General features: G+C 39.3%; 1 protein-coding gene and 1 non-coding gene across 7 annotated transcripts; one reads left to right on the forward strand and one right to left on the reverse strand.

Annotated features, from left to right (window-relative positions):
• The first annotated feature begins 232 nt into the window (after positions 1-232).
• LOC136677456 (cysteine-rich protein 2-binding protein-like) lies at positions 233-20,317 on the forward strand. 6 transcript variants are annotated; one of them, XM_066654991.1, is made up of 14 exons: positions 233-369; positions 1,408-1,485; positions 7,196-7,359; positions 8,606-8,872; positions 9,620-9,741; positions 10,288-10,409; positions 10,803-10,984; positions 11,561-11,980; positions 12,447-12,692; positions 13,817-14,130; positions 17,391-17,524; positions 18,093-18,268; positions 19,225-19,415; positions 19,715-20,315. In XM_066654991.1, exons 4-14 carry the CDS (start codon positions 8,614-8,616, stop codon positions 19,886-19,888), a joined length of 2,340 nt encoding a protein of 779 aa, XP_066511088.1. In that variant the 5' UTR covers positions 233-369; positions 1,408-1,485; positions 7,196-7,359; positions 8,606-8,613; the 3' UTR covers positions 19,889-20,315. The 6 variants fall into 6 exon arrangements, with proteins under 6 accessions (XP_066511088.1, XP_066511089.1, XP_066511091.1 ...); XM_066654992.1 differs by lacking the exon at positions 233-369 and adding an exon at positions 599-633; XM_066654994.1 differs by lacking the exons at positions 233-369; positions 1,408-1,485 and adding an exon at positions 6,373-6,553 and having other exon boundaries at positions 12,447-12,671; positions 19,715-20,317.
• On the reverse strand, positions 4,282-4,388 carry LOC136677569 (U6 spliceosomal RNA). Its single transcript, XR_010796372.1, has one exon. It is a non-coding gene; the product is annotated as a U6 spliceosomal RNA (small nuclear RNA).
• Positions 20,318-21,790: the final 1,473 nt, after the last annotated feature.

Below are 21,790 nucleotides of genomic sequence, written 5' to 3' on the forward strand. Positions count from 1 at the left end.
AGCTGTGCAGAATCCACCCCTTGCTCCGACTGTGTGTGTGTGTGTGTGTGTGTGTGTGTGTGTGTGTGTGAGAGAGAGAGAGAGAGAGAGAGATGCGTGTTTCTGTCTCAAACAAATGTAACACAATTTATTTCGCTACTGTTTTTATAACCATATTTATTATTTGGAACAACTCTAACAGCGTCAGTGCTTAGCGCCGCTTAAAGCTCCACATTTTTTGTACCTGGATAGTGCCTGCCCGTAGCACCGAAGGACTCCGCCAGAGACTGAAGGGAGACAGAGCTCCGTTTACGCTCTGCCATTGTGTTTGTCTTCAGACTTACTGCCTCTGCGCTTACGCATTACGCACTTACCCAGGCGGAAGAAAAGGTAGTTCCCACAAAACGCGTATCATTTAGACAAGATCTTAATAGTTTAGTTGCTTTCCACTGTGTTCCTCCTAATGGTACACATTACGTCAAATGACTGAAGTATCAAGAGTATCGATATTTCCATTTGGGAATCGATGTTAGAGCATAAAGCTTTGGTATTGCTATTTCAGTCAATCAATCCGCACATCACTTTTTGAGGGAGATTGTTGCTGGAAGCCATTTAAAATGATATGGCGCATACATTGATACAACAGTAAAGGAGGTTCGTGGATTCAAAGGCCTGTAATTATTAATAAACGGGTTTGAAGTAGGTTTCGCTCATTCTGATAAAAGTACCAATATTGACGAGCACTAGTTAGCTACCTAACGTAATCAACACCTATGCAAGCGCTAACTATGTTAGCTTAGTGCAGACTAGATACAATTTAATCCCTTCGTTTTTAGGTTGAAGTCCTTTTACTTAGCAGTAACATTTAATTCAAAAATAAACCTGGTTTACGGTTAAATGCATGGTAGCTATCACTGCCTTGCTTACAATGCTAACACAGTACAAATTTTATGGTTGTAATTTTGTTAAAAGTGTGCGTTGTGTGGACTGGATATGCTAGCTACACTTGTCAATGTAGTCATGAAGAACCTCACGAAGAAGAATTGCATGATGGCTTCCAGAATTTACAAAGGGAATGACTACTGAAAATATATTGATGTATTAAACGTCCTTTTACATTTTTACTTAAGTGAACCAACATAATGGGAAGTAAAATGGCTAAATTAAGCAGAGCCAGCAAATGCCCAAAGTTGCTGACAAATATAGATGGGCCAACATTATGTATTATATATATATATATATATATATATATATATATATATATATATGTGGCTCAGTGCAAAATAATTTTGTACATTAATATTTTAGCAGAATGTAAACTGAAAGTGCTTTTGAATGTGAAATGTTATGGCCACACTCAACTAAAATTTTATATCAATATTGTGTGTTTCATTGTGCTATGTCACGTCCATTTCTGTTTCTCTATAGTGTGCACCAAGTACAACATCATACCAAGTATTTCAGCTGAAAGACCAGCACTGGAACACTGCGGAAGAGGAAACCAGAGTGAGTTGAGATATTCTGTTGTACTGCACTAGATAAGGCTATAGATGCAAATCTGTGTCATCAGACTTATCACCTTTGAATTTGTAGCACTGAATTTTTTTGCTCTGAAATTATGCATCTGAATTATTATGTTTTTGCACTAATATTATGCATCTGAATTTTGCTGCTTTTGAATTTAAGTCTTCAGATTTACACTTCTGAATATTGTGCTTTGAAATTATGCATCTGAATATAATTGCTCTTGAATAGAACTCGTGAATTTTGAAGAACACGTTTTCACTGTTATTATTCAAGGTTAATGCAAGGTCAGTGCAAAAAAAAAAAATTCAGTGCTACTCAAAGGTGGTAATATTTCAAAGTCAGATGAGACAGATTTGCTTCCATATAAGGCTTTCATCACAACCTTTTGTATGTATCATGCCTTCAACACTGAATACCCAGCACACCTGTAAAAACAAGATATTTCTCCAGACATGCATTTTAAACATCAAAGTGTTTTAAGGTGTTAGCTCTGTCCCTATAAGCTACAAAAACAAACTAAACAAATCAGTTAATGTCTTTCTGGTGAGTACACCTGAGTAATTTTCCTGTTTATCCTGTTCTGTTTGACAATTACAGGCTTTCCATGATCATACACTGTATAGAAATGCCTGATGTTTATACACTTTTATAACGCAACGCAAGTTAGACTGGGTTTTTAACTCCAGCATATTAACAAAATAAATAAATAAAAACACAGCACTGAAATTTCATTCAGGTAACTCGAAACAAATCGGGCACTGTCCTCTTTCAAGTCGAACGTTTGGGTCCACGTCGGCACAGAAAGGACAAACGAAATTGACAAAGTGATTTGCTAGAACTTTCTTGTTAAAATAAAGCACACAGGCAAATCAAATCAAATTTATTTATATAGCGCTTTTCACAACTGATGTTGTCACAAAGCAGCTTCACAGAATTCCAGTAAGACAAAGATTTGACATGAAATGTAAAAACAAATGTAAAACCCTCAACACAACAGACATGCATAGCCCCCCATGTTTGTCATCATCCTGAAGTGATTGTTGAGAAAACATTTAAAGTTACCACTGTGTAACACACCAGTGCTCGCCGGAATCAGTGATTCCTCTAGAAGTGTTTTTTTTTTATTTTATTTTTTTTTTTTTAAAAGCAGTGATGGCAGGCACCCTCAACCCCAACACACCCCTGCCGGTGCGGCGCAAAATGAATTATAAAGCGAAGAAAAATACATAAACTACACAATTGATTTAAACAAATAAAATATAGACACACAACCAGTAAGCACTTTAAAATAGTGTCATAGCCACAACTAATGTTACATATTTTAGAACTAGAAAGCATTTTTTCCATACAGAACTATAGATCATAAAAAAAAAAGAAAGAGACCTTAAGCCCCTAGCCTCCCAAGATAAAGAAATGCTACCTGGGTATCTTCTTCATTAGGTATGTTTCTCTTTTCTGAACATTATATGGGTCAGTGACAGATAAGGTTTGGCAAAATGATCAATTCAAAAATATGTTTAAAACTTTAAAACAAAACATGCCTGAGGTTTGTGAAAGTGTATATTTTGTACTTCTGTTGTATTCATATTATTTAATATTATATTTATACTATTTTTAAGAAAAGATTTAACTGACAGCCTGTAAAATTGTCAAGTGGTGTAACCACAAAAAATTACAAATATCTTATATTTCACAACTCCTAGAGTTCATGCAATTGCTCTCATAAAATTAGTAGTTTATTTTGCAATATCCCATGAGAATGTTTTATTATATTTTTTCTAAATTTAGATTATATGGATTTTTCATTGTACATTGTCCGCAAAAACAGTCCAAAAAACACACTTTGGTAGGTGGATTGGCGACTCGAAATTGTCCGTAGGAGTGAATGTGTGAGTGTCTGTGTTGCCCTGTGAAGGACTGGCGCCCCCCTCCAGGGTGTATTCCCGCCTTGCGCCCAATGATTCCAGGTAGGCTCTGGACCAACCGCGACCCTGAACTGGATAAGCAGTTACAGATAATGAATGCATGAATGAATGAATAAATAAGGAGTTCAAAAATACATACCCAGTCATAATCATTGCAAATATGTGAAAGTGCAGCACAAATATACACAGTGTGAGATTAAAGCAGTTAAGTTAAAAAAAAAAAATCATTTACATCTAAGAAAAAAAAAAAATATTTAAATGTAAATAATTCATCCATCCATCCATCCATCCATTATCTGTAACCGCTTATCCAATTCAGGGTCGCGGGTAAATAATTCAATAAAAGAAATATTTTAGATAATTTTCTTGACATTTAAATCAAGTTATAAAATACATAAATCCCCATAACATTAAAATCAGTTTGCTAATGGGGTGAGGAACAGCCCTGGAGGGCTGTACTTAAGCGCACATTAATTCATAACTAGGTCTGTGTTGTGCCGGACACTAACCAAAATTCAGCCTACTGCTTAAAATGTGTGCAAATTCAAGTGCATTTGAATGTTATGTCGACGTCATATTCATAACCAAAATCTCGCACAAGTTTTCATTGTTGAAATTTGTCTGTATTTTTGTGTTTGGTTTATGTGACGTCGCCCAAAAAAGATGTCACATCAACGTTGTGTGCCCACTAATTCAGGTCCTAAGTGTTCAGGAGACACAAGGCAGAAAATGTCTACAATACAACGGCGCCACCTCGCGTTTAGTGAAGTAAGTACAACTGAAGGAAAAGGTGATTTAGGAGCCCAAGGCAGTTTTCTTAGCATATATTGGGTGATTTCAGGCAAAACATTAAAATGAGGAACGCTTCACGATTTTGCGTGTCATCCTTGCGCAGGGGCCATGCTAATCTTCTCTGTATCGTTCCAATTTTAGTATATGTGCTGCCGTAGCAAGCACGAACAAGCATGTCCCACCGCCCAGATATATAACCAAGACACAGTTTATGTTTAACATCTGGGGTAGGGGTTTCATACACTTTTATAAAACCACCTCTGTGAGTGGAGATCTCTTCAAACATATCTGTTTAAATCTGCATTAATATCTCAAAGTAGACATAGTGGCTTAAATTATTAACCTTTATTTGGTTCATCTGCAGTTTCTCTGGGTGCAATTTGAGAGACATGCAGATAACATGGATTTGGAACGGCTCTGATAGGCTGCTTCTCCATGACGTATTCACCCCATTGTCATTCTTCACATACCGACCCCCGCTCCGGCAGAGTTACCGTTGCCTCCCCCACGTTTTACTGCCCTTTCGTCTGGAGAAAAACAAAGACGCACACCCTCCCATGTCCCAGGAGCTAGAAAAGACTCAAAAAGAATGGTTGTATACCCAGCCAAGCCTCTGAGAAAGACAGAAAGCAGCAAAGTAATAGCTTTACTGCTTTCTCGAGTGTCGTCTGTGTAGCCCGGAAGTGGCAGTAGCTATGTTTACGCAGACAAGATTTCCCAGAACAGTGCAAGCCTTCAGGACCCTATGCATACAAAAAGGAAAAGTTACAAATGTTTCAAAGTTCAACCCCTACTTTCATCTTTGATGATTCTTCAATCTCATGACTTTCAAGTCCAAACACATTCTCAGGACAGGCAGTGTCTTACGAGTCATGGGCTAGCTCTGTATATTCAGTCACAAGCAAAAAATAACAATACACAACAGGTACCCTTAAGTCACAAATGTACATTTCTAAATTTACATTTTAAAATACAGACCAATTTCTTCTTGGTTGCGATTTGTCCTATGCAAGAATCTGAATCAGAGGCAATTTAAAGTATTATAGATGAAGAAAATAAGCACACATTCAAAATTTACATCATGTTCTATTGCACTTTTTTTTTTTATATTAATAAAATTTCTTTTGAGTTATGAAATCAGACTCTCCGTGAACTTGTGGGCAGAGCGTCTGTGGCTGAGACTACCGTGGTTGTTTACTAGGCTGTGCCATCCTCCGACACACCTGGGCCTCTATTGTGATATGTTTAGCTTTCCGTAACCTCATGTTCATGTCTCGCAACACTACATCGCTATGTAAACTGCAATATCAGTGCTGGGACCAATCAGAAGTTACAAAACCACAGATTAGCGCATGTACAAATCAGGTGAACAATATTCAAGCGCGTGGACCAGTCAGTGTTTAGAAAAGTGTTAATCTCACATTGCCAGACATTCTAGAGTATAGCCTACAATAAGAGGATACTCAAATCGCCAGTAAAATATTTAATTAAATAAATAAACGCCACAGTAATTGCACCGGTTTGTCAAAACCTACCTACATTTTAAATTATTAATTTAACAGTTAAAGCAAATTAGACTGATTATAAATAATAAGATATATTTAAAATTAGAAATTTAATGACACCTAGCCTATTTAATCCACTTTAAATTGTCAATTATTTAGGAAACCTTACCTGAATGATTATAGGCTTTTTTGCCTATGTGAGATTATCTCACTGATACACACATTAGTACTTGGGCTGCGACTGGTGACGTTTCCCCAAGTCCACAAGAACGCAAGTACAAACCAGAGTACACATGGTCACAGATATTTTGCAGATTTGTGCCTCCATCTGCCACACTGGATACTGACTAAATGGATGTCTTTTACTTGATAATCAAAAATGTTACTCCTGCAGATCTCCCTGAATCCTCAAATGAATTAATTAATAAATAAACAAACAGAAAAAACAACAAATAAATATTTAAATCCACAGATCTCAAAGGTTCATTCAATTATTTTTTGATGTTACACTGTGGTTTGAACTGTGTAATCTTTGTTTTTTGTGGGGTCGTCACAAACAGAAAAGATGAAGGCTTATGAGAAGATTCCGCTCTGAAGGTGGCGGTAAGGAGAAATAATGTCGTATTTCCCGTCGCCCTCAAGCACTGAAGAAAACATTGTCCCGTACACTGTTGTTAACGCGGTTTAGCTAGTCGGCTAATTGCTGCAGAACAGTAATGTCTTTCAAATATGTCTACAGCTTCTAAAGTAGTCCTCGGAGTCTCAGTAGTCCTCACAGTCAGCACGGTGGTGGGAGTTCACCTTAAACAGAACTGGGACCGGCGGGTAAACAGAACATGGAGAATATGAGGCTGAAAATTGACTTCTTTTTCGAATTATCCGTTCCACCTTAAACTGTCCTGCAGCCCCACACAAGGCGCCTCTGCAGTGAACGTGACCAGATGGAGCTGTTGTATCATTTAAGGTGGAATTGAACACTTGATTAAGAAGCCAATTTCAGCTTCGTAGAGGTTATGATTAAAAATACCGTCAAAGGCAATGCAGGAGAACGAACGATGAATGCTTATATACTGTTGGAACAAAAGTAATGAAATGGATTAATAAATTTGATATCGATGGTCAGTATACAGTAATATTTCGCTTTACCAGCGTGGGGTGTAGTTCTCATGGAAAATAAAATTAAATCAACACGTTTTTCGTTAATCGTCAAAAACCTCTCGTAGTTATGAGACATATCTCGTTATTACAAGATATGTAAAAACGGCAGAGGGCGTCACGTCACCACAAGCAGACGACTTCTGGTCACGTTTAAACTGACACTATTAACGGAGTCGTCCAGATTTCCTGCCTCTACAACCCATTCAGTACACATTCTATTATGACAACCGCGATAGGGAAATGCCTTAAATATTGTCAGTACTGATCCCCCCCTCCCCCCAATTCCCCCAATTTGCAAATATCTTACAGAGACTACGCGAGGGAGTTCTGCGAGACGTGGAATGTTTTGAACGCAAACGTATGAACCTGCGAGCGCTCGAGGAGCCGATCCAGCTGACCAAAGAACTTGTGGCTGAGAGAGATCATCAGGAAACCAAGGTGACCAAAGTGTCCTGAAGAGCCCACTTGAAAAGGTAGAAAAATTTGTTTTATTACTGAACAGACACCAGCGCAGTCTTTTAAGTTCCACTGTCTTTTAATGTGGCATGTATGTGACATCAGTCTGAACAGGTCACACTCCTAAACTGGCCCACATATGCAAAAGAAGAAGGCTTCAGGCACGCTGACCAGAGTTAAAAGTCTGTATATTCAGTCCTAAGCCTTTTCCTTTTGAAATGAAATATTGGAAGTGCACTGGTTTTTCAAAATAAAACAAAAATGCATTGGTCTGTGTACTTTTTGATCAATTATTTTCACTTTTAAAACGGATATTAAAAAATGAAAACAGATGGCTGTTTAATTTTATTTTCATACTTAAATCCATATAGTGTTAAACAATTCCTTTTTTAACTAATCGCAAATTCGCAAAGAACCAGAAACAGAAAAAGGGTCCGTCTTTTTATTTCTCTTTTATTCTCTTTTTATAAGCGAAGTTTAAACCTGTCATCAAGGTAACTCAAGGCGCGTAAATACAAAGCGATAAGGAACACACAAATGTCGCATAAAATCCCATCTGGCTGTTCAGACTGCGTCACAGTGTTGCAGTGCTGCAGATATAGATTGGATTTCAATGAAAGTGGCCCAGATAAGATGAAAATCTGCTGAGAATCAGTTTTTGCTGTTCACACAGACGCACGCACCACACATCTGTGTCACATGTGAAGAAAATAATTGGATTAGGGCCACTTGCTGCTGTGTAACTTTAGGACCCATCCACACAGATCCATTTCTTTTTAAAACAAATTAGATATTTGTCTTCATTTGGACCTACTGTCCACAGAAAAACGCAGTTTTAGGTCACAGACAATGGAGGTTTTCACAAGTCCTCTGCAAGGTGGAGATTTTTGAAAACGTCACTGTTCTTGTGTGGATGAAAGAAAACTGAGGTTTACGGAAACGCTTACGTCTGAGCTTTTACGCTGCAAAAAGCTCCTCACTGGTAGTAAATTACATTAAAAACTATAATGCTATAATGTATACATTCAGATGTCACTAGATTTCAGATTTCTACGTATTAAATGATGTTGTATTAGATAAATATTATGGACATTTAACTAGATTCAGCAATTTCATGACTAGTGCATTAGATAGGGATTTTAACTGATAATTGTCCTACAAATATGATGCCTCCCAGATTTCGAATGCATTAATCTGGCAGTGTTTTTATTTTATTAATATTTTTATTATTATTGTTATTGTTGTTGTTGTTGTTGTCTTCAGGAGGAGGCATGGACAGCAGGGACCAGAGGGGCTTGTCTGGGGCAGACGAAGAGGCCATGTTCACATCAGCTTCAGAAGGACTTGAGGAGGGGGAAGTGGAGGGGGAGACCCTCCTGATTGTGGAGTCAGAGGACCAAGCGTCAGTGGACCTCTCTCATGATCAGAGTGGAGATTCCCTGAACAGCGATGTGGGAGAGGACGGAGAGGGCAGCTGGAGCGAAGACATGTCTTTCTACTGTGACAAGTGCCACAAATGGATCCCTTCTGGTGAGGGGCCTGCACAGTGTCTATGCATGAAGGGTTTGGGGGGTGCTATGGAAAGTGTTTGTGTTTCCCTTGTGTAGATAAGGAAGTAGAGTAAAAGTATGTGGCACATTAAGCTCATGTAGGACAAGAATCAAGTATGTATGTTTGTAATGGTTTCATAATAACTCATTCATAATCACAGAAGACAACCTGCAGGGTTAATAATTTGTGGTACATTGTAAGGACAAAAAGGGTCTTCAACTTCAACCATAACATTACAATGACCTCATTGTTTCTAAGATCACTGTCCATTTTATCATCTCCATTTACCGTACAGGTGCATTGTGCAGTTCTGCAGTTACGGGCTGTAGTCGGTCTGTAGCTCTGTATACATTTTAAGCCCCTTGGTTACCATGTTTTTCAATGGTCAGCACCCAAAATGACCATTTCAAAGCAACAAGGAGATTATTTTTATTTTGTAGCTGATCTGTGTATGTGTATGTTACATAGACATAAGTATAAATCACTACAGACAATGGAGTGAGTAACATTTGGCCGATAGAATTCTAACAAAAAAAAAAAAAAAAAAGAAACTAGACCTGTTTTGAGTCATGTCTGGTTTAAATATAGTCATCCTGTGGACTCCCCATCAGTTCCTTTACAGAAAGTTTCCTGTGGCCTCAGTTCCATCTTTTTTTTTTTATTATTTATTTTGTTTATTATTATTTATTTATTTTTTTTTTTTTTTCCCGTCTCTTGGTCATTTAGCCCAGCTTCGAGGGGAGCAGCCCAGTTACTTGAAAGGAGACAACTTCTTCAAATTAATTTGCTCTGACTGCTCTGAAGATGGCAAGGAGAACTTTGAGAGGATGCGACTGACCTGGCAGCAGGTGTGCGCTTATGTGCCTTTTAAAGGCATACAGTAGTTAAACAATAGTAGTTGATGATTGTTTAAGATGTCAGCGGGCTGTTTTTCACTGTTTAATCCAGGTCCAAAACTATAAAGCAGGGTTGTCTTGTAATTATTAGCTGTAGGTAATGTGGACAGGAAATATAGCTGTAGCTATTATGTATTTAATTATTCTGTTCATCTCATGCCTATTATTATTAATCAACTAATGTGGCTGTTAATGCATTTTTACATTTTGCCTCATCTATTATGGAAATGAAAGGCTTACTTGACTAAGGTTAAACAGATTTATTAAAAACAGATGTATCTGTATTCAAAATTGTATGGCAGTGTTTTTATCCTTCTGTGTGGTAACAAAACAACAATTTGTGATAATGTCAATGTTGTAACAATTTTTTTTAAACAATCCATAAGTGCAGATTGACGTTATAAACTAACGATTGTCTCTCTGGTGTGAAGCTTTTGTCCTTGATAGTGGTATTTGCAGTTAAGGTTTATGTATGTGTTCGGATGACGTTCTGTCTAGGTGGTGATGCTGGCAATGTATAACTTGTCTCTGGAGGGTACAGGAAGGCAGGGCTATTTCCGGTGGAAGGAGGACATCTGTGCTTTCATAAGTCGCCACTGGACCTTCCTACTGGGCACAAGGTTAGTGAGGGGCAAATGCACAATATTATACATTTTTGATGGTAGTTTGGCAGAAGAATTCTCTTTATACGCTTATAATCCAGATACCACAAATGAAGTCAATTGGAGGCAGAAGTCAATTTTTGTGGGATCAAAACCTGCCTCGGGTCACTGTCTGTGAGGAGTTTGGTGTGAAATCCCAGAGTTTGTGTGGGTTTTCTATTGGTGCTCCATGTGCATTTTGAAGATTTGCAAGGTCATATGCTTATTTGATACTTTTAAGTTGAATCTGGTATTTTTGTGAGGGCTAAAATCCAACTGCTACATGTCTTTTGAAAGTGGTTGGTCCATGGTCCATAATCCAGGTCCCTGTACTAAGCAGTTTCTGTTTTGTGTATTTCTGTCTGTGCTCAGGAAGAAGACATCCACTTGGTGGAGCACGGTGGCTGGGTGTCTGTCCGTGGGCAGCCCCACGTTTTTCCGTTCGGGAGCTCAGGAGTTCGGGGAGCCTGGCTGGTGGAAGCTGGTCCAGAACCGGCCACCTACCTTAAGGCCAGATGGGGAAAAGACCTCCACTGCTGCCCTTAAAGCCAAAGGTGGACATCTACTCACACTGGGGGCAGATTCTTTGTCTAAGCTTGTGTTCTCCCCATGTCCTCATGGGTTTTTTCTGGGTGCACCTTCCATAGTCCAAAAACACGTGTTGGTAGGTGGATTGGCGACATGGAAAATTGTCCATAGGTGTGGGTGTGCGTACCTCGCTACTGGAATGCACCACGTTGAAGTGCCAGTCCGAAAGCCCAGATTAATAGGGGAGGTTTGTCAGGAAGGGCATCTGGCGTAAAAACTGTGCCATCTCGATTGTGCAGATCGGTTGTTCTCCTCTGCGACTTCTGACGGCTGCAGCCGGAAGAAGAAGAATTCATTGTCTAAGCTTGGCTGCATTGCAGATATTTCCAGATCACCCCCCCCACCACCACCATTCCCAATAAATTTTTTGCCCATGACTGTATTTGAATGCTTGAAATTATTACTATTGTGTACTATTCATATGTAGGAATGCATGGATATAATTTAAGTTTTGCACTTCACGAGTTTCTTCATGAAAGCTCCCTAAATTGTTAGTGATAAGGCATACGTTAGACATAAGTGTGTCTATCTCTGTTGTCCAGCTGTGTCTAAGCCATGTCTGGACCCCACCATCACAGTGGAAGGTCTGCGGAAGCGTGGGGGACGTAACCCAGTGGAAAGTGCAATGCAGCTGAAGGAGAAGCGCTCTCGCACGCAGGAGGCCAAAGACATCCGGAGGGCACAGAAAGAGGCAGCAGGTTTTCTGGATCGAAGTGCCTCCTCTACGCCGGTAAAGATGGGGAACCGCTGCCGCCGGCCAGAGCTGTTACTGGAGAAAGGCGAGGTCATTGACTTCTCCTCACTCAGTTCCTCAGACAGGACACCCCTCACGTCCCCATCTCCATCCCCCTCACCAGACTTCTCCGCCCCGGGAACTCCTGCCTCTCACTCAGCTACGCCCAGCCTACTGTCGGAGGCCGACCTTATTCCAGATGTCATGCCTCCTCAGGCGCTGTTTCACGGTTAGAGCCTAAAAACACTACTATAGCGTTTACTAATAAATCTGCATTTACTGCACTTGGCATTAATTTATAACCTATGCTGTTACAGATGGTGATCATTTTTCATAGTACAGTTAATGAATCTGAGGAAAAGATGGAATTTTGGTGTCAAAGACCCTAAATATACAGCCAAGATAACTCAACTGGTTTCTAGAAAACATTAAGGCGTTTGCATTTACAGGCCTGTCTATTGCTTTAAGTCCGTATGAAAATTAATTACAATTTTTCTGGCTGTGAATCCATCATTTAACCTAATCTAATTTTAGACAGTCGTAACTTAACAACAGCATTGAATTAGTTCTTGCAGCAGGCATTTTTAACAGTTTTTCCCATTTTAAAAACATCACTCCTTCGATTGCTATAATGAATACAATTTGTTTTCACATTGTGGTATGTTGTAAATTATTTGTGTGTGATTATCTTCTAGATGATGAGGAACTTGATGGCGAGGGCGTGATTGATCCTGGCATTGAGTACATTCCCCCTCCTAACGTGCCACTGGCGGCAGGTGCTCTATTTGTGCGAAAGAAGCCGCAGCGGCCCGCTGATCTGATCAAGCAGGAGCCAGAGAGTGAGGATGAGGAGCGGGGCCTTGACGCAGAGGATGAGGATACTCAGAATGAATGTCTGAGGTCCAGGGCTCCTACTGACAGTGAGCAAAAGAAGGAGAAGGGTACTGCTTTGTACATGATACAAGTTATTATTCCAATACATTTTTACAAACATATACTCTCACTTGTAATTCACTACATTAGGGATGCATAAATGCCATTTTTTTTCCCCCCAATACTTAGAAATTAAATAAAACCGGAGTATTGGGTAGTTATAAATTAAAATATTTTTATTAATTTCTGTAACTGTCCATCTTTTATTTAGCATTTTCCCACATTACACCACCAATAATTTGAATTTCCCTCTGGGATCAATAAAATTATATATAAATTTGTAACATGAGATGCAACAAGCTCTTGATATGCCTTTGTACAGTGTTGTGCATCTTTGGTAAGAAGTTCCTCACTTGGGAGTGTTTATTTATTGGCAGTGTTTATTTAAAGGCAGCAGCCTGATCTATGGCCTTGGATCCAATTCAAAATTCGCGAGCGGAGAGTATAATTTCATTTGAGGAAAAAACACGCAAGGCATCGAACTGTGCTCTCACAACTGGGAAAACATTTCCCGGGAGGAAAATAAACTTTGAGTGAAGAAAAATCCAACTTGTTCGAGGACAGTGAAAACAGCTCTCGGGTTCTCCCTGGCGTCACTGATTGTGAAATAATTACAGATTGCCCATATTTTGAGATGTCAGCTCATTAGCGCAGCAATGTGCACTAGTATCAGATGCTGGTATTGGAGCCTCATTTGCGATTACGAGTAAATGAACGCAGTCTCTACACTATATCAGATTTCCAATGGGGCCGAGTGGCTAAGGTGTATGTAAAATAATGCCTTTAAAACTATATATAAAACTATATAAAGAGGGAAGTGCTTGTGTAAATGAGTGTGATTCAAAGCCACATAAAAAAAAAAAAAATTAATGCTAAATATATGATGGGCTCCAGACACTTAAGTCACCAGTGGCGACAGGTGGCAAGTTTTGATTATTATTACTTTTTACCTTTGAAGATAAAGGCTGACTTGAAGCATCCAATCACATGGATGTGTCTGGCTATCAAAAAATGCCTGTGTGCTCGTGGGATTTTGACAGTGATTTTGAATGTAATCATTGTTAAATTTTTCAAAGAGTTTCAGTTGAATTAATGAATACATTTTTCATTCATTCTTTCATTAATTGCTCAGCCCTCGAGAAGATGGAGTCTGGACCCCGCTATGTTCTCCTGGGCCTGTATGAGGAGCGCATGCTGCTACGAAGGCTGGAGTCCTGTCCTCAAGCTCTCGCGGTCACTCCTCAGGCCAAACGACTGAGACGGAAGTTGCTTTTGCGGCAGGCAAAACGTGAGAGAGGGCTCCCTTTGCTGGACGTTGACCAAGCTGTCAGTGCTGCCCTCAGTCTGGTAGGGGGAGTGTACGGCGCTCAGGCTGGTGTGGCCATTCGAGAGGCCAGAAAATACAGGACCACTGGGCAGGATCTGCGAATTCTTGACCGCTTTCAGGTACCACCACTCTCACAATAGTTTTTAGCTAAAGCATACTCACATCTACATTCATAATCTTCTTTCATGTGGCTGGTCTATACCTATTGCTGACACACTGCAACTAACTGACTGCATCGCTTGATTTTCCGGACCCACCGTGACCCTGAATTGGATACGCGGCAAAACGCAATGAGTGAATAAAATATGTAAAATAGGTTATAAAACATTCTGTACCATTAATCAGAAGGGCACTCAGTAGTGCAAACGGGAAAGTGCAGGTGGGTGTGTTTGTGACACAGCATTAATCAGTAAGCAAATGTAAACACTGAGGAAAAAAGTTTCAGCGATCAAAGCACAATCACACACCAAGTAAAAACAGTGTTCAGAAAACAAGAGAGGAACAAACTCCCAGCAACATTAGGAAAAAACATCCCATATTTACAGTACAGGCCTCCTCGTTGAACCATGAGGATCAAAAATACTAAAACAAAATAATCGTTCATTAATTGTAATCGTGGTAAAATGTACAGTTAATTGTGATATTGATTTACACTAATGTCACCCAGCAATAGTAGAAATGGATCTGTTTGTTCTCTCTCTCATGTCTATAAAACATTGTTAGAAGGCTGCTGCTGTTCACTGAAAAACAGGAGCTCGATTGCTTGTCCTCCATTGCTTACATGTTCTGAGGAAGCAGGCTGAGGAAGCATCTTTGGTCCAACCTCCTTTTCTTATACCTGCAACACATTTTCTCTGGCCAATTAGTGATCAAGGTGCATTTGCAACATCATGCAAACTGGGCTTGTTGTTTGTGTAAAGTTGAGCACAGTGTAGTGATTTGCACAGTTCAGCTTGAGTAGCCAACTAGTTATTAACATGCTAACTAGCCCTTTAACATAAGCCAACAACAACATTAACATGGATATAAAGATGATTATACAGATTATTCGTTCTTTGGGCAGGAATTCGGTTCATAATTTTTATATTCAGATATTCAAAGTTTTTGATAAATGTGATTATCATTGAAGGCAACCCTCCACTCCACATGTATTCAGCCTTTGTCAACATAAGTCTTGAACGAAGCCTAAAACAGCCTAACACGCTACGGCAACCTACTTACAACAAAGCATGGCCAAGTTACAGTTAATTTTGTCAGCTTTACATCCCAAATTAGAACACCTTCATGAAGCTCTGGTTTATTCGTGCATATTCTGTGCCCTTACTGACACAGAGTAGCACACGAGTTAGCGAAAAACACAACGAGCGGAGCCATGCTGGGAGCCGATGTGCAGACTTGATTTTAAAGCGGGTACTGATTTTCTGAACAATACGGCTGGCCCCAAGTATTTGGGTATTCAGATATTTGTTCGTTGGGTAGGTCCTCTCAACCCACATTCAGTAAAAACAGTGCTTTCCCCACTCCACCCATATTCAGGCTCATCAACATTAGCCTTGTCTCTGAAATAAATCTATTCATAACACAGGACACAGATAACATTGTTTTTTTTCTTTGTGGTAAGAGAATTATGTCAGTTTTTCAATGTCATTATCTGGGCAGATTTATCAAAAGGTACATTTACATATGTCTAGTGTAGGGATGCATAAATGCCATTTTCTTTCCAACCAAGTACGAGTATGTGTATTTTTGTACTCGCCTATACCCATACATACTTAGAATTAAGCAGTCAGGAGCATTTTGTAATAGTGTAGTTATTAATGAAAACACTGTTGTTTAATTAAAAACTATTGTTAATTTCTGGAACTGTCCATCTTTTATTTAGCATTTTCCCACATTACACCAGTAATAGTCTGAATTTCCCACTGGGATCGAAAAAGTAATCTATCTATCTATCTATAAATTGGTAATATGAGCTGCAACAAGCACTTAATATGCATTTGCACATTGTGTTATGCATCTTTGGTAAGACAGTTTCCGTCATACAGTAATGGCTGGTGTTGTTAACTTGTCTTCTGGTGGTTTCAAAATGAAGAGAGGAGACCAGTCTGGATATAATGCTGTTTATTGAGCGCTCTGGTTGATCCTCAGACTGATCTCAGAATGATCTGGTTACAGGCTGAATCTCAGACTGATCTAATGGTTTGTAAGATGCACACATCTTTATACCCATTTTACAACTTCACACAAGGATTGTTCTTTACCTAAACAGGATCTGGAAGCACCAGACATAGTCGTAACACATCACTGTCGTGAACAAGCCATAAACATCATCTGAGTTCCTGGTGCACTGTCGTAAAGCTAACAGCTGTTCTTATCAGAGGTGTTTAAGACAGGGAATGTGTGATCTCTAAAACAGTCCAAATATTACATTAGAAATGGTACAATTAAGATAGAGGAAAAGAAACAATACAACACTGGGAAGTTTCGCACTTGGGAGTGTTTATTTAAGAGCAGCAGCCTGATCTATTCACCAAAAAAAGCTGTTATAAATACATATTAAACGAACTGTTCATCTCACAGCACCTCTATAAAACCTATTGGATCCAATTCAAAATTCGCAAGTTTGGAAAACAAATTTGTTTGAGGAAGAACCACACCAGGGAACCAACAGTGCTCTCGCAAACGGGAAAAGGTTTCCCGGGAGGAAAATACACTTTGAGTGAAGAAAACAGCACAGTATACTCAGTGCTCTCTGGTTCTCCCTGCAGTCCGCTTTGCTTGGGTTTGCAATCACTGATTGTTAAATTATTTCAGATCGCTGACATTTTGAGTTGTCTGCTCATTAGCACAGCAACGTGCACTAGGCACAAAGTATCAGATGTTGGTATCGGAGCCTCGTTTGCGAGTACGAGTAAATGAACACAGAATCGGGCAAATACCCGATACCAGTATCGCTATTAATACATCTCTATTGAATACTTTTTTTGGATTTGAGTAATTTTGCGTGCTGTGCATGTATACAGTGTTTACATATTTTAAATAAACCATTACAATAATAAAATTATTAACATTGAAAACGTTTGTTGTGTTCAGATTACAAGTTTGACAATGTTACAGAATTTATAATTATCAATATAGGAAAAAAAAAAAAAAAAATGAGCATCACGCAGAATGAACTCATTACACACTTGGGCTAAACAGCGTCGGTGTGTTAGATGATTCAAATGTGGCTGATTTTGCACTGCTGCAAAATTATAGCCTTTTTTTTTTTTATATGTATATGAAAAAACATGAAAGTGTGATATTTGTGCTTCAGCTGTTTTACTGTCATGCCCTAATCCGTTTTTTTATGTGATGGCTTGTTATTTTTCATTTACAGATACCCGCATCATGCACGAAGGGCTTCTACCAGTCCGGCGTTTCCTTCTGGCACAGACTTATGGGCTCTGATGCTTGCATAGACCAGGGAATTAAGAGTCCTTACACATCCAGAACTCTTAAACCTTATATAAGGTACAGGAGTGAGTGCAAAAATCCAAACGTCTCTATGGGTGCTTGACACTGATCCTAAATGTTTGCCACAAAACCCATTCACATTTTCCCAGAGATATATGCCTGTGAATATGTGCTTTTTAGAGTGTAACCAGGAGTCTTTGAAAGTAATGCAAATGGTACCCGTCAAACAAAAATAGGACAGAATTTATAAATACATATTAAACAAACTGTGCATCTCTCAAAACCATTTCAAACAGCAGATACACTGTCAAGAGAAGGTTTAGAATAGATACTGCAGTTGTTTGGACCAGTCACAGTCGGGAGGAGTTTTAGACCAAATGTTTTGGGATTAGTACCAATCATAGACAGGGGAGGAGACTTGTAACAAATAGCATTGGAATTAGGACCAATCATAGAATCATGTCAGCAAAAAAAATTAGGATGTGATTAAGTAGTTCATACTGCAGCAGCCATTCTCCAAACACAGAGCTGTTTTATTGCAGAATTGTTTTTTTGAATCAATGCCCATTTTTAAAGAGAGTTTTCACTTCTATCTTAGGCCTAAAATGCTCTAATGTTTTTGCAGGAGAGATTATGAGACAAAGCCACTGAAAATGAGTTTACTGGCAGAGATCCGAGCATATCCGCACAGGAACAACTCTTCCTGGGTCCCACAGCCAGATGCACCTATAGACTATTGTTATGTACGGCCCAACCACATCCCCTCTGTCAACTCCATGTGTCACGACATGTTCTGGCCAGGTGAGTACCGAACCGAAAAGTTAATCATATCCACTGTGTGTGAGAGAATTTTACAGCTTTTTTTTTTATTTAGCTGTTTTCTATTTTGTACTTGACACCCTACTGTTTGTAGCTTGGAGCCTGTAAAATAAACACTTATCAGCCATTAAATTACTACTGCCACCTTTTTTCAATGGTCAGGATCCCTGCAGGATCACAACAGGGCAAGTATGATTTAGGTGGTGGATCATTCTTAGTGCTGCAGTGACACTGATGTGGTGGTGAAGTGTTTAAGTGTGTTGCGCTAGTCTGAGTGCATCAGGCATAACAGTGCTGAAGGAGTTTTTAAACCATGTCTTCTCTGATAGACACACCTACTTTGTTCCTCCACCTTGTAGATGTAAAGTCAGAGACAGTAGCTTACCTGTTGCTGCATTTTTGTGTTGGTCGTCCTCTAGTCTTAGTGCAGAAGGAATGTAGCTATTGTATAGTACAGTACAGCTCTGAGGGCAAGAGGAATGTAGCCTCTGTACAGTGTGGACACAGGATGACGTTGGCTGGATATTTTTCACACCACACACCCTAACACAGTACCACTATTGGTACTAGTGTCACTGTAGCGCCGAGTATTATACTTGAGTTGAGTTGAGTGGTCTTGTGGGAGTCCTGGCCATTAAAGATCAGGGTAAAACGGTCCAGGCAAAGTATGCAGAGCAAGAGATGAACTAATTAGACCTCTATGTACTAACAAATACTAATTAGTTACTCACTGGAGGAGGAGTTGTTATTGGGAGATGGTGGAGATGGGTTGTCAGCAACAGGCAATGTAGGACAAGATTTAAATTCTCCTACTGTGCTTAAAGTACCCTGATTAAAAAAACAACAAGCGTTCTCAATGCCCCCTGTACTGTTTATTGATGTTTCTATACATGACGTGTGTGTGTGTGTGTGTGTGCGTGTGCTCAATGCATTTTTAGGTGTTGACCTATCTGAGTGCCTGCAGTATCCAGACTTCAGTGTGGTGGTGCTTTATAAGAAAGTAGTGATCGGATTTGGCTTCATGGTGCCAGATGTGAAATACAATGAGGCTTATATCTCCTTCCTGTTGGTGCATCCGGAGTGGAGGAGAGCTGGCATTGGCACCTTCATGATCTACCATCTTATTCAGGTTAGAACAATTCAGAAAACAAAAAAACAAAGATAAAATAGCTATAATATGTTACATATAACATTATTTTTAAGCAGTTTGAAAGCAATTTTCTGACATTAGCATTTCATTCATTCATTTAAAAAGATGTGGAATAATGTGCACTATAGTGCCAATTTCTAAAAACACATTAGGTTTTCCCATTGAGAAAACTGCTTGGGCCAAAATTTAGTTTTGACATGATCCAAGCTCCAGAAAATGACAGCTTATTAGGTTTATATAAAATCTCTCTCTCTTGCTCCCTTTCTCTGCTTCTTTAGACATGTATGGGGAAGGATGTGACTCTTCATGTCTCAGCCAGTAACCCTGCCATGCTACTGTATCAGAAGTTTGGCTTTAAGACAGAAGAGTACATCCTAGACTTCTATGACAAATATTACCCAGTGGACAGTAAGGAGTGCCGGCATGCCTTCTTTCTGCGACTGCGGCGCTGAGTTGCCCCTCACTCCTGTTTGGACAGCTGGCTGTGGGCTGGAATCACTTTTTAAACTGATCTTCACTGACAAGGCAAAAGCTCCAGAAACTTAGACAGCAGAGTTTACAAACCACAGAGTAAATTGTTAGACTCTGTGCAGTTCTGGAGCACTGGACAGTGGCACAGGATTTGTTTGGGATATTTTTCTTTCAAATGAAACAATGAGTTAAATGTAAAAGTGCAGAATGGCTGCCTAAAAGTAACTGCAAGTCATTATAGGTTTGTATTACCAAGCAACAGGCCCTATGGGCCTAAGGTGGATCTTTTTGATTAAGTAGACGTATGAATGTTGATGAGTAAGAAAGTAGACTTTGTGTTGTTGTGTGTGTGTGTGCGTGCTGTCTTTTGTCCGTCCTGTATGTTGTATTTAGGAGGGAGTTTGTCCTAAAATGTTTATATATATATATATATATATAAATCCACCTATTGAAAGTAGCAAGGAGGTCTTAAGTTACAGATTATTTAGACATGAACATGAATTATTTTTTTTAAACCATTAGATCACCTCAGGTTTGCATTCCCATGGAGTTCTGAGAGACCCTCCACAGTTATTACATACACATCAGTCAGATTAAAATGTATTATTTAAATGTATTTATATCTACATTAAAGTGCATAGTTTATGAAGTAGTTAATTACAAATAATGCGTCAGTATATGACCTTTCCTGACATAGAAGCCACACTTTTTACTAAGGTTTTTGTAGTGTTTTTAAGGTGGTTCTTGATGTTCTAGTGTCTCAGTAGGTTATAACAGAGATAGCATAGAGCACAGAACTTACTCTGGAATTTCACCCTGGTTTCTCATCCTAATTTTCGGGACCCCCAAAGAGCAGATAAGATGTGGGTGGTGGATCATTCCCAGCACTGTATTGACAGACATTGTGGTGATATGTCAGTGTGTATTGTGCTCTTATGATTGGATCAGCAGATCAGTGCTGATGGGAGTGTTCACTCACTGTCCACAGTGTTAGACACGCCTACCTTGTTGGTCCACTTTATAGATATGAAGGCAAAAAAATAGCTCATCTGTTGCATGTCATTTGAGTTGCTTGTACTCTAGTCTTTCATCAGTGGATACAGGACACTGTCTGCTGGATATTTGGTTGTGGACTATTTTCAGAACTGCAGTCATGCTGAGGGTTTTAAATTTCCAACACCCAAGTCATACCTGCTGTATGGGTGTCCTGACCATTGAAGATCAGGGTGAAATTGAGCAATCGTTGCACTGTCCACACTGTTAAACACACTTACCTTGTTGGTCAACATTATAGATATGAAGGCAAAAAAATCGCTCATGTGTTGCATCTCATTTGAGTTGCTTGTGTTGAGGAGTTTAAACCCCCAGCACACAAATCATTCCTGCAGCGTGGGCGTCTTGACCAATGAAGAACAGGGTGAAAGGGAGAAATGAAATAATGCAGAGCAAAAGGTGGAGCCCTCTCTCTAATTGTAGAAGTACATTCTGATGTGGTGGTAAGTGTATGTTGTGCTGGTACAAGTGGATGAGACAAAGCAGAGCTGCTTGGGGGATTTTAAATCACTCTGTCCATTGAAAACATGGACACTGAATGTAGAAATAAGGAGATGGTCATAATGTCAGTGATTGGTGTAGATCTGCATTTGTGTCTCTGTTCTCTGGCTACTTAAGCGTAGTGACATACACGTTTGAGTTATAGTTCAGAGTGCATCAAGCTCCACCCATGCATATTTGTTGAATAGCTGCCGCAAAAGCATGTCAAAATTTCAAACTTTTTTTTTTATATAATTATTTACCTGCAGACTGCAAAAATACCAGTTGTTTATTGACAGGACAAGTTTCCAGGGAGGAGTTTGAAATGCTCCATTTTCACGACAATAGTT

This window comes from Hoplias malabaricus, chromosome X2 (genome assembly GCF_029633855.1).
Source record: "Hoplias malabaricus isolate fHopMal1 chromosome X2, fHopMal1.hap1, whole genome shotgun sequence".
Taxonomy (NCBI): domain Eukaryota; kingdom Metazoa; phylum Chordata; class Actinopteri; order Characiformes; family Erythrinidae; genus Hoplias; species Hoplias malabaricus.